The 15795-nt window shown below is 50.2% G+C and overlaps 2 protein-coding genes; one reads left to right on the top strand and one right to left on the bottom strand.

Annotated features, from left to right (window-relative positions):
• The first annotated feature begins 9427 nt into the window (after positions 1-9427).
• On the top strand, positions 9428-11713 carry CHC_T00008368001 (TPR repeat-containing protein). XM_005718104.1 is given in 2 exon segments: positions 9428-11509; positions 11510-11713. The coding sequence occupies 1 exon segment, from the start codon at positions 9428-9430 to the stop codon at positions 11507-11509; it is 2082 nt and encodes a 693-aa protein (XP_005718161.1). The 3' UTR covers positions 11510-11713.
• Positions 11714-13776: 2063 nt separating this feature from the next.
• Positions 13777-15348, bottom strand: CHC_T00000807001 (hypothetical protein). The gene has a single exon (XM_005718103.1). It carries the CDS (start codon positions 15346-15348, stop codon positions 13777-13779), a length of 1572 nt encoding a protein of 523 aa, XP_005718160.1.
• Positions 15349-15795: the final 447 nt, after the last annotated feature.

Genomic DNA, 15795 nt, shown 5'->3' with positions numbered 1-15795 from the left:
TGCAAGCTCGATATGAACCGCAACCTGTAACCGCAAAATCCACTAAGGCCATCTGTTACAAAACACAAGTTCCGAAACCATATCCGGATCTTCTTCTCACGAACGTTTATTCGTTCATTACTATGGCCGGCATCCAAATTTCTTGCTCTGAGCGGGAAGGACTTGCAGTCTGATGGGATGGGTTTTTTCCAAACAACAAAAGGGAAAACTAGAGAGCACCGGAAGCCATGGTGAGCGCATCAAAATCGTTGCGAGCGAACCAGAAGGGTGCTCCCTTAAACAGTGCTCTCTGAAAGTGCGGCTGGGACTTGGCGACTGTCCAGAGAAAGTGGCGGAGGTGAGGTAAGGCCGTGGCGGTTGTTTGAAACTACGCTTCACCTCGAAGTAGCCCAACCACTATCATACCGCATGTAGCCGGCCCACATCCTGGCTGAGCTCCAATCCAGTCTTCATAATTTTATATAAAAAAAGTCATGCATCCACTGCAAGACGTCTGCTTACACCGGGAAAGGGGGGTTTTGCCCTCATTGCACCGTTTTTGGACCACAGGACCAGGAGCCTGGTCGATTTCCACTCGTGGGTTGATACCCCAAACAGGCCATCTAGGCTGGTAGTGGTAACCAAGAGACCCCCATACCCTCGGCACGTGGGTGCCAACCCGAAACCTAACGTGCTCGAGGCAGAGATAGTTTTTTTTGTCGGAAATGGTGGTGAACTTTCGCGAGGTCTGTTTGAGCGCCCGCGAAGTGCAATTCTTACTTGTTTCAAGCTTCTCCATTACTCACCGTTTTTTCTGTTCAAAGAAACTACTCAATGTTTTCATGATCTTTTCGTGCACAATTCCATCGCAATTGGCGTTTCCAAGAAATTGAAGACGGGTAGCGCCCTTCATATGTCTCAGGTGAAGTTATGGAGGCTTGGGAGAGATTTCCCGCTCTTACTGGGAGACGGCTGTTGAAGAGCATGCAGGTACGAAAAAGAAGCAAGATCAGAAATTATACTTCTGACTGGAACGGAATGTGTGATCATGGTCCAACCGCCTGACGAGTCAGGCGGACATGCAAAAGAAACCCTATCACAGAGCTTGAGATCTGCTGCTATTTGTGGCCGACAATCGTGCTAAGAATGGAAGAGTTTTCATGTTGTTATCGATTTCTGTCGGAGAGCATGACAGATCATCTGAATCAGGGCTTTCTCTCATGAAAGAGAAGGGAAAGAAACAGCAAGGGTTCGCCTCAGAGCGCTTACAAGGTCACGGTGTATGGAGATCTAGGAAGTGCGTCCGATTTTGCAAAGAAAAGTCTTTTCAGGATCGGATATCCATCTCGTGAAGTTAACTGGGGTTCATGGCATTGAAAGTTGCACTTGTGATATTGTCGCGGGAGATCATTCTCGGAAGAAAAACTGTTGCGCTTCAAGACAATTACTAGTATGTAATTTGAATAGCAAAGGGCTGAAGCCTTTGTGCGAACGATCTCTCACCATATATGGTCTTTTCTACAGGTCTAAATCCACCGAGTGCTACTCGTTATCGATTCAATCGCAGGCGATGTCGAAACTATGCGAAACAGATGAGCAATTTAGTTTACTGCCTTGCCAAACTGAAGGTAAGTGTCCGCTATAACGCCAATGCAACAGCACTACGCGATGCAAGGTGGCAGCAGTTGAAGTGTGTTCCAGAGTTTCTCATGTCTTTGCATTCTTTCAGGATTCGACAAGACGCACAAGTATTATTTTGTGAAGCACTACTCCACGCTAATCAGTCTCTCGGAAACTGATAATGGTATGGCCTATCGTGTCCCCACAGAATAATCCAACTCAAGCAGTCAGTCGTCGAGAAAGCCAGTTCACCGCATGCTAGCTCGAAGAGGGTGAGAGAGTGGAAACGAGTTTATTTGCGTGGTACGTGTATCCTGAATTTTGGACATATGCCTGCCCGTGGGAACGGGAAGCAAGTGGAATCGCGATAAGCAGCGTGGCGTTTTTCATATCAACGGGATCAGATCGATGTACACTTCGAGAGTCACAGATGTGGGCGAGATGCGTGGCTGTATGAGGCGGAAGAAACTCGGTTACACGCCCGGTAAAATGAGCTACAAGGCGTGGAGTTATTACTTATTCATAGCAGTGATCTGTTTGACTACATAATGCTCCTTGCACGTAATGATCTTTGCAGCTGAACGGCTTGTTTTCTCTCAAAGACGCGATCGTCGTTGCAGCTAGGCCGAAAAGTTACGAATGTTGAGAATTGAATGGGCCTTCACCTGGTAAAGAACGAGTTTCATCTTCCAATGTTGGTATTCTTCAGACGTGGCTGTTCTATCAGCACTTGAATAAGTTGTCGTTAGGGACGTGCTGCATGCTTGAGGGAGAAAGTACCGAAAACATTTTCAGATGCGACGAACGTAGGAAGTTGCCGAGGCCCATGTCTGGAATGGTTGCCGGTGAGGATGTTGAGTGATTGTTCGCTGCATCTCTAGGCGGGGTGTGGTTTGATGATGAAGCATAGGTGTATGAATCTAGGGTCAAGGTCTTTCTTGAAATGTTTGCATAGTACAGGTACACCTGTCCTAGAATGCGGGCAGGGGCGTGTGCAATGCTTTATATACCGTACAGCACACAGGGTACTCTGGTACTGCATGTGTACGTACACACAGACAGTAAAGCTTTACCTTCGGGTACTGTACAGCTGTAGACGCAAGGTGTTGGGCCGACACTGTAAGGTTGTACAGCTGCGCTGGGACGTCACAACAAGCGAGTCTTGTACCACTTGGGTGTGAAGGGTAAAGTTGACTGTACGACAAGAGGAGTGTACAGTGTATCATGTAGACACTGGGGCTCCACGTGATGAAACGCACCATCGCACAAAAGACTCCGTTTTATATGACATGTACGAGTAGTAAGGCGCATCCTTTCCAAATGCGAACTGGGGGCCTACTAGTACAGAGGGCCTAGTACAGAGGGCCTAGTACAGAGGGCCTAGTATGGAGGGCCGAGTACAGAGGGCCTAGTACAGAGGGTGACCTTTCTCCGTTTTCTTTCTCACACGTTTTACCATACTGTAGCTTTTCAGAGATTGAATCTGCCAAATACTGGTACAGTAAGGGTAAAGTATTAGAGTACTGCAATGAGGTCAAATGGCCTCATATGAGGTCACTTGTCGTCTAGACACTAGATGCCAAGAGAACGTGCAGTGCCAAGGGTACTCTAATACGCAGCATCTACAAGTGCTTTCATCGTTTTCCGAAGGCACATGTATGCTTCAGAAACACTGCAATGAAACGCCACGGCTTGAATCCCCGGAAGTATATTCAAAATCGACGTGCTTGATGAAACCGGTTCTGCACATTCCTTAGCATACGGTAGCCATCTTTAGACTGCTCCGCAACATCCATGCAGTCGAATCTACATTTTCTCTCCTCCTCAACCGCCTTCGCAGCACGATCCTCTACAATTGCCTCCATAGGAATGTTCATTTGTTTCAACCCTTGAAGGGTACCTCATGCCTGAGGCCCACAATTCGGCGACACGTATCCACGTGGAATGTCCTGGATGCACCTGAAATAGGGTGCCTTGTTGCGATGGCAGCGTGACTTATATGAGCCTTAATTTGGGGACAGCCCAGCCCCTCCCAGAACAAGTACAGTAGGTACCCCTCAATAGTGCACCCTTGTGCCATAAGCTATAGATACGCACTACTGACAGCGAGAACTAATGAAGGTTTATCCACAGGTCACGGCCCACCGGCCACAAAATGCTCTGATATGAGCGTTTGACGTCGCTTCTTGCGCGCTTGTTGGTGATAGGCTTCAAACAGGGCTCGTTGGGCTCGGCGCAGTGCCTTTGAAGCATGCGGTCGTGGTCGTCATCCGTAACGCAGCGGTGTGCATCTACATCGGCATCGCCCACGTGCACAGCTGTACACGTGGTATGAATGTTGACATCGCTGAAAGGGGTGCACTTTTGGCCATGTGCACTATTGTAAAGCGAACTATTGAGGGGACCCCCTGTATCCGACTCTTCGGGAGTCAGAGGCAAACTTCGGATGGGTTGCATTGCTGTAGAGGTTGAGCTTGGACAATCGTACAGTACCCTTGGTACAGTTATTTTCTGGATGCACCCAGTATATATATATATATAATATATAACATTTATATGGATGCTGGGTGCATCCATATAAATGTTATATATTCTTAGAATACTTTCCTGTACTGTATCAAACAAATCACATACAGTACGTGCTGTATGATATCACAAATTCCAGTTCTACGCACGATTTAGAAGCAGCGTGTGTACGCCCGTCGCCATAATATGGCGAATATGCATCTAAATGCATATTATGCAGAGCGAGGACACAATGTATCTTACCTTCGGTACACTACCCATGGGTAAAGTTACGGGTACATTGCGCACTGATGAGTGGCGAGAGAAGCCTGAGAGGCACACCCAGTTGCCCAGGCCCTGAGCGCTGCCTCTTTTTGTATGCTTTATTCAATGACTATTGTTGCGAATGCTATCTCATCTGCCTCTTGGTACACTGTACCCTTGGAAGGGTACTGTAGTGCCTACGGGACAAGATGAAGCTTGTGCGCCCAGAATCCTCTCAACTCTCCACTCTATGATTTTGCACATTAGACCTTTCAAGAACATAGCTGGGGGCACTCTAAAACACCCAAGGCAAACTGTAATCAAAGAGGCGCTTGCTTATTGGACTATGCACATAGGAACATACGCGACTGTTGCAAATGCCAAACACATTAAAAATTTACACCTCACTCAACAGTACATACGTGGTCAAACGCGGAGATTGTTGCATATTTTTTGAAAATGTCTGCTATCGGAAAACCCCCGCTCATTTTTGATATCATGCAGTCATTCGGCAGTTGTTAAAACGCGGTCCCCTCAACACATATCAGCCAAATCCCTGTCCCTCATCCCTGTCAAACTGTCCTCACACACTCGTGACTTTCACGAATTCCCCACACCCTTTTCTTTCGCGTACGCTATGCAGCCCATTTCGGGCGATGATGCCACAGCAGCGCCGCAGTTGCCGGCCGACGCTGCAGTGGAGCGTGAGCACGAGATCAGAAAGTATTCTTCCGAGGCCGAGAACTCCGACACAGATGAAGATAACGATTTCGACACACCGATTTTTGATCAATTCTATGATTGGGGTGGCTCTGCCGGAATAATCTTGATGAAAAACTTTACCCCAGACGAGCTCCTTGAAATCTCGGATTCTATAAGGGAGTTTGTGATTGACAAGTACACACGTGAGATAGGAAGGAGGTCGTCTGTCAAGCCTCGAGACGTATTTTTATGACATTATGTGCCCTAAAACATGGCGTGCGTTGGGATTTCATGGCTCGAACGTTCAGGATGAAGGGACCAACAATTGAGAGGTTAATCGTGGGGTTTGTCCTTTGTGTTTCCGAAGTTTTATGCAAGAATGAAGAGTCCGGTGTGAAGTCCGATTTTCGGGTGGCTCAGCTGATTCAAAATGAACAGCTTTTTTCGTCTTTCAGGAGAGCTCGATACGCGACGGACGTCACCTTTCAGATGGCCTTCCGACCCAGTGGAAATATACAAGAGGGTAAGAAGTATTTCAGCGGTAAACATAAACTCTACGGATATAAAGTGGAAGTTTGCGTTTTATGTCGTGCACTACAGCCACGTGTGGCGGCTGTAGGCAGAACGAAGAGCGTTCGTACGCGTACGGGAATTCAGGAGACCACCCGGTGGATGACTGGAACCGGGATCCGGGCACGGCTTGCGCGGTAGAAAGGTAGGACTAGAATCAGCAATAAAGAGGAAGAATCAAAGGAGAAACAGACTAACAGAACAGACAGAACCGTACTTAACGTAGCGCTCGCGCAGTTGGTTCGACGCGCGCGGGGCAGGTAGTTGGGATTCCAGGGGTGTAGATGGCTCGGTCGGTATGGGCGAGCCAGTACCGAGACGAGGCTACAACCTGGAATCCAGAAACCGAGGTAAAAGACCCGAGGCTTCGTGCCATTTTACTTTGATTATCGGGTTGACTATACAGTCCCCTGTCGCCGTAATGGCGAATCTAAATTATATTGTAAATTAGAAATAACTAGGAAATGTCAGGTGTAGCCCCGAATGGACCAAGTACAGCCCCCATAGGCCCTATGGGTTGCGGAGGGATTACACGTGTCCACGGGGAGGTTCGGTACAGCGGCAGGGGAGTTCACGTGTACCCGTTGTACACGTGGGGGCGGCGAGCGCGATTTTGCCGAGATTAGGACAGCTGTCCGGGTACCGAGTACAGTGCACTACATTTTACCCAATGGTCTTACTGTGTGCTGCAGCAAGCACTATCTGGGCTCATCATCAGATTTCGAAATTTTGCGACGAAGCTTAACGTTCATAGAAAGTTTCTTCTCAATCATCGCGAAGAGCGCCATCATAACGACTTGCGTCTTCTTTCTGTGGAATTCCACAACCACTGGGGTTTACTTGCCGATAAGGGCTACCAAGGTGGTGCTGAATTTCTACGTGTGATTCATCCCATCAAGAAGCTCTCTAATCAGCGGCTTTTGCCAACAGAAAAGCGATACAATCGCAAAATTTTCGCCGACCGTATAATAGTTCAGAATGCTTTTGGAAGAGCATGCGGATTGTGGTCAGTGCTGGAGAGGAAGTGGCGTTGGTCAGAGGACAACTATGACAAGTTCTTTCGAATATGTCTCGCGCTAACTAACATCCACATTCGCTGGCATCCGCTTCGGCGAGATGATTTCGATCGGTTCCACAGAATGCGGAACCGCACCTACGAAATCGATGCATCACAAGCTGAGCGGCGCAGAAGCACGCTTGAGCGATACAGACAGAAGCGTAGACGCAGGATGGACATGCAGTTTCGCGCACAAGTTCATCCCGATACCGAGGATGGTAGAAGTACTTGATTAATGACTTCAGGATATGTTTACTGCGTTCTCAAAACATTTTCAACACCGAATTTACCAAATAAAATGAGGGAGTGCTACATTGCTGGTCAGATAGCTGCGGCTCAAGAAAGCAATCTGCAGAATCTGAAATGATGCAGTCATTTTGCAAATAGTCGGTCTTGGAAGCAGCTGATAGCATTTGCCCCGGTGATATATTGTAACGTGCATGTGCGCCTTCCTTGTCTGACGGGAAAGCCGAGTCGCATCCCCGTGTGGACTTGATTTCTCTCGGCAGTGCCCACAGGCAGGATAGAGAGAGACTGTTGAGAAAATCAGATGCAAATCCCACAAAACTGGAGTACCCAAGGGTACAGTACAGTAGTGTGTCCTCGTGTACTTCAGCAGTTGAATCGCGTACCCCTACCTAACCTAGAATGGTATGCATCAACTCAAAGTACCTGTTTCTTTACTCTTATGCGCAGTGAAAGCTTTCGAGACAGTATCTGTGCATACGTACTTCGTACAGTACGTGTGCACTAGGGTAACTACGTACAGTACCTCAAGTATTGCAGTTGCGTGAAAGCACTTTGAGTTTGGGGAATATCAGTAGAAAAATAAACTAAGTGTGCAAATAATACAGCAACGCAGATTATAGCATAAGTTGTGCATCATATCTACAATTGCGAGTCAACTTTCAAAAACGGGAAAGCCCACCTTTTTGTGAGATATGCCTCGCAGTTTCAGTCTACTCAAACTAAACACTATAAAATGGAAAAACTGCGCAGTTGATATAGAAAACCCACTTCTTGCAGCTGCTCCTCATTTCTCCTACTCTATTTACTATTTCAAAAATGAATCCCTCCCGCGCTGTTCAGGCTCTTTCGGACATCTCCAACCGACACGTCAATGAGATCGTCGATCACATTGATGACGACGTGGTCGCCAGCGATGATGAGAACGACTCCAATTGTCCGATTTATGACACGTTTTATAATGACGGAGGTTCTCAATCTATTAAGGCAATGTATAATTTTGATTCCTCTCAATTCTTCGAACTATGGGTTATGATTGAAGACTACGTGTCAAAGAATTGGAATGTTGGCAGAGGTAAAAGAACACAGTACAAGGCCCAGGATGTTCTCTTCATGACACTTACTGTAATCAAGCATGGTCAGCAATGAAACTTTATAGCTCGTCTATTTTCTGTTAAATGTTCTACTTTCGAACGTTTAATAACTGGATTTCTACGTATGATATCAGAATACATGTATGATATATGTGTAGCACGCGTCGAGGAAAAATGGACAATGGCCAAGTGTCGTCTGGAGGACCGGGTGTTTTCGAATTTTGAATACGCGGGATATGCTGTCGACGTCACTTTTCAGCAGAGCAATCGTCCAAGTGGAAATATATCAGAAGGGAAGCGATACTTCTCCGGTAAGCATAATCTGTATGGGTACAAAGTGGAAGTTTCGGCACTGCCTACTGGTCTTGCTATTGGGTGCACGGAGCACTATCCGGGCTCCGTGTCGGATCTGGAGATATTTCGTCGTAATAGACCCTTTCATGAGGAGGCATCTAAAAAGGGGGTACGTGATTTGCGGTTTACGGATGAGGAACGATTGAGCGACTTTATGGATGACTACTGGGCCATACTGGCGGACAAGGGATAAAGGATATCAAGGTGCAGCCGATGATCTACGTGTGGTGCACCCGGTGCGAACCCCGGCACGTTCAACGCTGTCATTGGACGACGTGGACTACAATCGCGAAGTGTCTTCTGATCGTGTCATAGTAGAAAACTACTTTGGGAGAATGTGCAGTTTATGGACCGTACTTTCTCATAAGTGGCGCTGGGGAGAGGGATTGTACGAGCACGTGTTCAAAGCGTGCCTGGCGTTGACCAATCTGAGTGTCAGGGCCCGCCCTCTCCGCTTCGAGGACGGGCAGCACAGCACTGGTGTACGTAATCGCCTACGGGCCATATCAGCCAGTCAGATGCGAAAGAGGCGCCGTGTACACGTTGAAAACACAGAAAATCGCCGCGTTCGCATGTCTAGTGGCACGCGTCGTGCACTGTTTGATGACAGTGACACGGAGTAGGGAGGTGTTACGTGCGCATCTCCTTCCATTTACGTGGTTTGTTTTAGAGTACTGTACGGGTAATGTATTGTGTTCTCTTTGATTTTAATCAATAAATGCGGTAAAGGTACTGTACTGCGCATTTCCTAGTGAATTACGATTTTACTGTGTAGATATGAATTTGGTGCGCGCGAACTGGTTTTCTACTGTACGTGCGCATCTACTGACAGATACTATTATTTTTATTTGTTTTTGCGCATTTCATCATCACTCGCGGTTTGGCTCTACTGGGTGCAAGTGTGCCGCAATCACCCCATAGAGACAAGCTGTCTCAAAATAGGATCTGGATCTCACTGTTATGATAATCTCGCTTCAAAACGCGTCCGTGTCAACGTGTCCACGTGGTGTCACACCAGAAGAGATATTTTGCAAATATGCAGCGAGGGCGACCCCCTGCCATTCAAACCTTACTGTGGTTGGCTACCACTGCACATCGATTTGCGGATCACCTGACCGAACACTGTCCTATCCAACCGAATGCATCGGCGCCTGAGCTCCCCCGCTCGTTCCGCCGCCTGTCCCTACCTGTCCGCCACCCCGACTCCCCCCAACCGCCCTTTACCATACACGCCCGCCTCCACCCCTCCCTCCCATCCACGACGCCCACAATGCCGCCCTCCATCGCCTTCTGCGCCTGCCCCCTTCCGCTCAAGCGCCCTCGTTCCGCACTTCTCTCCCACCCCCGCCGCACCCTCCCATCATGCGCCGTCTCACCGCCGGATCCCTCTGCAAAGCCTTCCGCCTCCGAAGCCCTTTCCCGTAAGGTCCAGTCTAGCATCCTAGCCGCGGAGCAAGGATGTGATATGTACCCCTTGCACCTCACTCCTCTCCCAGTCCAACTCGACTTGCTCAATTACCACGCCCGCGTAGCCTCACGTCGTCGCAACACCCGTGCAAGGGCCCGCAGGCTCTATCGCAGATGCGTCGACATCAACTCTGCAGATGGCCGCGCCTGGCTCGGCTTGGCAAAGCTTCATCTTGCGGAAGGGGACGTCGCTAACGCAAGAAAGACTTTTCGAGGTGGCGTCAATTCCTCCCGGAAGAACTCGCACTTGCTCCAGGCCTGGGGCGTTTTGGAAGAGAGAGAGGGCTTTGTCGATCGCGCCAAGGGCTTTTATGAGGCCGCGGTTAGGGCTAACCCGCAGCACACTCCATCTTGGGTGGCGCTTGGCTTGTGGTACCGGAGGGTTCGGAATGATGTTGTCCACGCCAGGGAGATGTTTCGCAATGGAATCGAAGCCGATCCCACTAATTACTACGTTTGGCATGTTCTAGGCGTCCTTGAGAAGGACTGTCTTCAGTTTCCCGTTGCCCGGGAGTGCTTCCGACGCGGTGTAGCGGCCAACCCGAACAACGCTGCTACATACGTCTTGTGGGGCTCCCTCGAAGACAGTTTGGGCAATTTTGCCGTCGCGTTCGAGCTGTTTCAGAAGGCCCATGTTGCCAACCCGAGGAACGCTCATGCATATGTATCACATGCTGTGTGCGCGGAGCGTTCCGGCGACGTCGGAAAGGCCATTTCGTTGTTGGAGACCGCCATTGAGGTGCGCCCGAATGACCCTGCACCTCGGCAGACTCTCGGTCTCGTTCACTTTCGGTCCGGCGAGGTTGAACAGGCGCGCGCGCAGTTTAAAGCCGCGTTACGCATCGACGACAAACACGGCCCAACGTGGCATGCGTGGGCGCGTGTGGAATCCGCGCTTGGGCTTTTTGAACGGGCAAGAGAGCTGTATCAAGAGGCTGTGTGGGCGGCCCCGGAGTCTAAGCATGTCGTCAAGACATGGCATGCGTGGGCGTCGCTCGAGCTGGAGGAAGGGAACTGCAGGGTTGCGAGGAGGTACTTTGCGCACGGGTTGGAGGTTGATTCGAAGTCTGTTCCCCTCTTAGAAGGGTTGGCCACCGTGGAGGCTATGGAGGGCAATATGATGCAGGCAAGGGAATACTTTGAGACATGTATTCGTTTGCAACCAAGCGCAAAAGCGACATGGCGGCTGTATGAGGATTTGGAGAGAGAGTACGGTTCGGCAAAACGGGCACAGCTTGTGTACGAACGATTCGTTGTAACTTCGAAGCAAGTCGACGAGAGATTGGTGGTTGGCAAGCCCCTACCAGGCGACTATGCGGCCGGTGGCATGTGGATCGACGCACTTGAGCTCAAGCCCACGGTAAGCGCATTTGACAGTGTTGGGAATATTGATACGGACCAAGTTCCCTTCATCAAGCCCTTCGGACGTGAGGGAGATGAAGTCGAGAAGTCGAGCGAAGAGGATGCATCGTCCCCTGCGATACAGAGCAAGGTTACTGTCAGCAGGCGCTCGACTGCGAAGAAGCACGGCCGTGCTTCAATCCGTCCGATTCCATCTACTGAAAGCGATGATTTGCAAACAATCGCGAGAATGTTGCCAAAGCCGGTATTTCCAGAAAACATGCCATTTATTCAGACTATGTTGAATTGAATGTAGAGTACATGGTAGTTGGTAGAGTGGGGTTCGTGGAGGCAATGATCGCACATTTTTTGCCTTTCCTCTGGCTGTGATAGCAAGAAAGTTTTGATGTGCAGTTTGGGCGTTTATGTATAAGAGAAATAGCAAGCGCAGATAGTGCCCGGTCGGTGGCTGGCGCGACTGTTATAGCAGCAAAATATATCTATGGTTACCCACGGGAAGAGAGCTCGTGATAACTGTGAGAATCGCTTCGCCAAGTCATGTGTGTCCTTCATGACATTGATTTATGTCATGAATGCCAGCGGTGCCTGAGGCCAACACTTAAGTAGTGACCAGAGTCAAGTAGCAGTGTTGCTCTTTCGGAGACATGTTACGCCACCGACCGGTGAAATACGGTATGTACGATATCGCCCTCCATCCATCCCCACAGTGCGTCCTGGGAGGGGGAGGTACGTACAGTAAATGATGGCTGGAGGTTAAATTTTTACGGAGTAATTTCTTCCCACTTGAAATTTCCGTTATCAGTGGCAATACACGGCAATAATGTAGCTCCTGCTGGCTCGCCAGTCTGCTTACCAGTTCATTATCTCTCTCTTCACAGTTCGCAATCACCGTTTTTTCATCAAGGAAAAGCGTTGCAAACTTTGGGATCTACGCATCAACCCGACGTCGTACCATTTCGTAAAGACATTTGATACTTTCCGTTCGAGGGGAATCTTTACTCGACGTCACGATTACATCTTCGAACGAAAGTGTCGCAAGGCAGCGAATGCTACTCGAGCCTCGGTATTGTACGACACACCATCCTGATTTTGACCGAGAGCAGATTCAACTCACTTCGAGGCTGACCTCAGCATGAAGCAGGTCAAGATTTTGAAGCGACCCACGGCGCCGCCTGCGCCACCGGGCCCCGTAACTCCATCAGCGCGCGTTTCCGCGACAATATCTTCTCTCTTGGAGGCATCTCTTGCTCGTGAGCGTAATCGTTTGGAGACGTTGTATCGTGCGCGTCAGGACGCTCTCCTCCGCGCCATATCTGCCGTTCTTAATGATACGCTGGAACGTGCCGTATCGACAGCCGCGAAGAGGGAGACTGATGCTCTCGTGTCCTCTTTTGCTAAGCTTGTCGCGGGGCAGACGGCGGCTGGATTTGAGAGTAGAGGCAGAAACATCAAACAAATGGATGAGGAGTCCATCGCCGCAATGCGAGCCTCATTTGCGAGTGCATTTGAGAAGAGAGTGCTACCCGAGTTTGAAAAGGCAGTTGCAAGCATGTTAGCTGGAATATCTGGTGCGGTCGATTCGCAAGTAGAAGAGAAACTTGTCGTTCCGTCCAGCTGCGTGGTCACTGCTCTAGAAGTTGCTGCGGATGCTATGAGAGAAGCAAAAGGTGTTGCCTCTACGGTGGATTTCAAGGTGGACGATGACGCCGCAGATCTTGCGGCTGTGCAAGCAGCTTTGGATAAGGGGGACGTGAAGGCTGCCCTGATGTGTTGTGAGGGAACGTCCGTTAAGGTCCAAGCGAAAGCGGTCAGTGGGGTCCTAGACACAGATGTGAGTCCAGAAAAGGCCTTTGAGGGCACAGTTCCACAGCGGGCCAGCTTGGTGGGTTTAGGGGCACTGCTGTCAATGGACTTGGCGGATAGGACAGAAGCGAGACTCAGCTGGCTTTACGAGATTGTCACGCTTATGGATGACTCGGAGGAATACCCGGATGATCCAACGGTGATAGATGCATCTAGAAGGAGGCTTGTTGCAACGATCCAAAAGTTAAGCGATTTTCAGCAGAACGGAAACTTGATGTCCTCAGATGCAAAGCACGTCAAACTACTAATCCGAGTGTTGAAGGCACATTTAAAGGCTATGTAACAATTGAGAGAATCTTGCGATGATTTCTGGTAGCGTGGATGACCACAAATAAACTTTACCGTGCTCATCCTATTTTGTTTCTAATTCATGTCCACTCTACATCGCAGACCATTACACGACAGCAGCAATTTCTGATGATTAATTCATCATGTATACTCTCGACGAAGGAGACTACTTCTTGACAAGCAGATCCCCCTCTGCATCATTCGCGTGCTTCTAACTACTAGGCAGCCTACTGCTGCTTACGTGTGCCTATCTCAATGGGTTCATGCAGGACAGCGTCACAGTTAAGCAGAGCTGCATTGAAGGCAGAGCATCGGGAAGATAAATCATGCGCACACTCTGCACGCCCAGAGCGGCGAAAGAATCATATCCCCTTGATCCGACCGGCCTACCTGTGCGGTGGCATATTATGGACTGTCCTTTGCCACCGGTATTGACCAATTCAAAGTATTATTCAGGTAACTGATATCGTATGCAAACTGCTTCTCTTGCGCCAAATCGGCAAGCCGGCCTTTGATGTTCCTGAGCTGTTCTCTGTCGCGGCAGTTGTTCGCCAACTCGCCGTTTGACATCTCTGCCATCTTGCACAGAGTAGTAATCGCGGCGGACCAGTGCCCCTCCTTCAACAATAGCCGCGAAATGGTCTTCATCGCCGCATCTGGTGAAATGCATTTCTCATGGACCAAGGCAGAAAGACCATCCGAATACCCCAAAAACTCAGTGACATCACAACCCACTTCCCTCTTCTTGGCAAATTGCCTTGTCGCCTTTATCACAAAGCGATTGCGGAACGCGGCAAGATAGCCATCACCGAGACTGGCAAAGACGCGAACAATGTTAATTCCGCGGTGCGGGTGCTGCGCCAAACTCGCCGTGGTTCCCATTTCTGCAACGGCAGCGCTGACGAGCGTCTTTTCTGAGAGTGGACTCGACGTCCGTGAAAGCATGCCCTGCAGGTTGGACACGGCATGCTTGACGGATATCCCGTCTCTCGCGACGGCCTCGAATATTACCCGCGGCGACGTGATGGGGGTGAACGGCGGGCGTTGTCGTCCTTTCGACTTGGAGGAGGAGCTCGAATTGGAATTCTCTGCGTTGCCATTTGCGCGAGTTGTCCTGGGAGGCTTTCGACGCACAGTGCCCAGGTTTGTCTCGTGGTTGTTGCGACGACCGCGGCGGGATGAGTTGGATGACTCCAATTCCTCGCTCGTATGGCGCTCACCATTGATACCGGAGCTTGTGTGGGAGTTGCGATTCCCTGGTGTATCAGCAGTACGGTCGAGAACGTCTATTTTTTTGGGGCGTGATCCACATTTTGATCTTCTTGAGCGTTGGGTGTGCCTGTGGGCCTGCTTTTCTCGCTTACATACGGAGAGAGGCCGGCGTGGGGGGGAGGGGGGCCGAGCAGATTGGTGTTGCGTGGGTGACGGCGGTGCAGCGAGGCTGGCGGTGATGAGGTTCTGCAGCTCGACAGATATGGAAGTCTTATTCGTGTCTCCCGGCGGTTGCTGAGGCTGGGGCTTAACTGGGATTTGATGCGAGTCGGGCGGGGTGTGCGAATGATCTGACGGTGCGGGCGGACCAAGGGTCGGTATCAAACTGTTGAGCGCTTGTGACGAGAGGGTAACATCTGGGGACGGAAAGTACGAGGACGGGGCCGCAGACGGGGGTGGGCGCGGCGGCTCGCTCGGGATTGGGGATGGCGGAAAGTCGGATGTGGGCGGTGGAGACGAGGCGGAGGCATTGGTGGGACTGAGGGGAGGGGAATCTCTGTCGGAATCGGAGGTGGTTTCGGAGAGGGCGGGGGAGTGGGGGGAGGAGGGATTTGGAGAGGAGGGTTGAGCCGCGAGGGGGGGCGAGGGGTCTGGGGCTGCGGAGTAGGTCGAGAGCACGGTGACGAAGTTGTGCAGGGCGGAGACGAGGGAGGCGACGCGCAGGGCTTCGGAGGGGTGCACGTCGAGCTCGAGGCGTACTTTCATAGCGGTGAAGTTGGGGGGCAAAGACGGAAGGGGATGCGAGTTGGTTGCTTGCAACCAACTTCAAGGGATGAGGGGGTTGAGATGATGCATTGGAGGAGTACGAGGTGCATCATTTCAGGACGAGTCAAAATTTTAAACGGATAGAACTGGCGGGAAGGATGTGGGCAATTGTTTCTGCAATTGGCTAGTGCCCATGAGTAATTACTTTCGCCCGCTGTTAATGAACAAAATACGCCATCCCTGGCGTTTTCCATCTCTGATCTGCTACTGTACAAGTACAACTTGTACATTCGCCCGCTGTTGATGATCAAATTACGCGATCCCTGCTGTGTTCCATCTGCACGGCCCCCAGGGACAGGCAGCAGCGGCGGTCTAGATCGCTCGCCCAGCCCGTACAGCACATACACGTGTAACGCCTAAACAACCGTCAGAACAACCGTCAGAACA

The sequence above is a fragment of the Chondrus crispus genome, genomic scaffold, assembly GCF_000350225.1.
Source record: "Chondrus crispus Stackhouse genomic scaffold, scaffold_371, whole genome shotgun sequence".
Classification (NCBI taxonomy): domain Eukaryota; phylum Rhodophyta; class Florideophyceae; order Gigartinales; family Gigartinaceae; genus Chondrus; species Chondrus crispus.
Note: the sequence above shows the minus strand (reverse complement) of the source record. Positions and strands in the feature narration are given on the sequence as shown.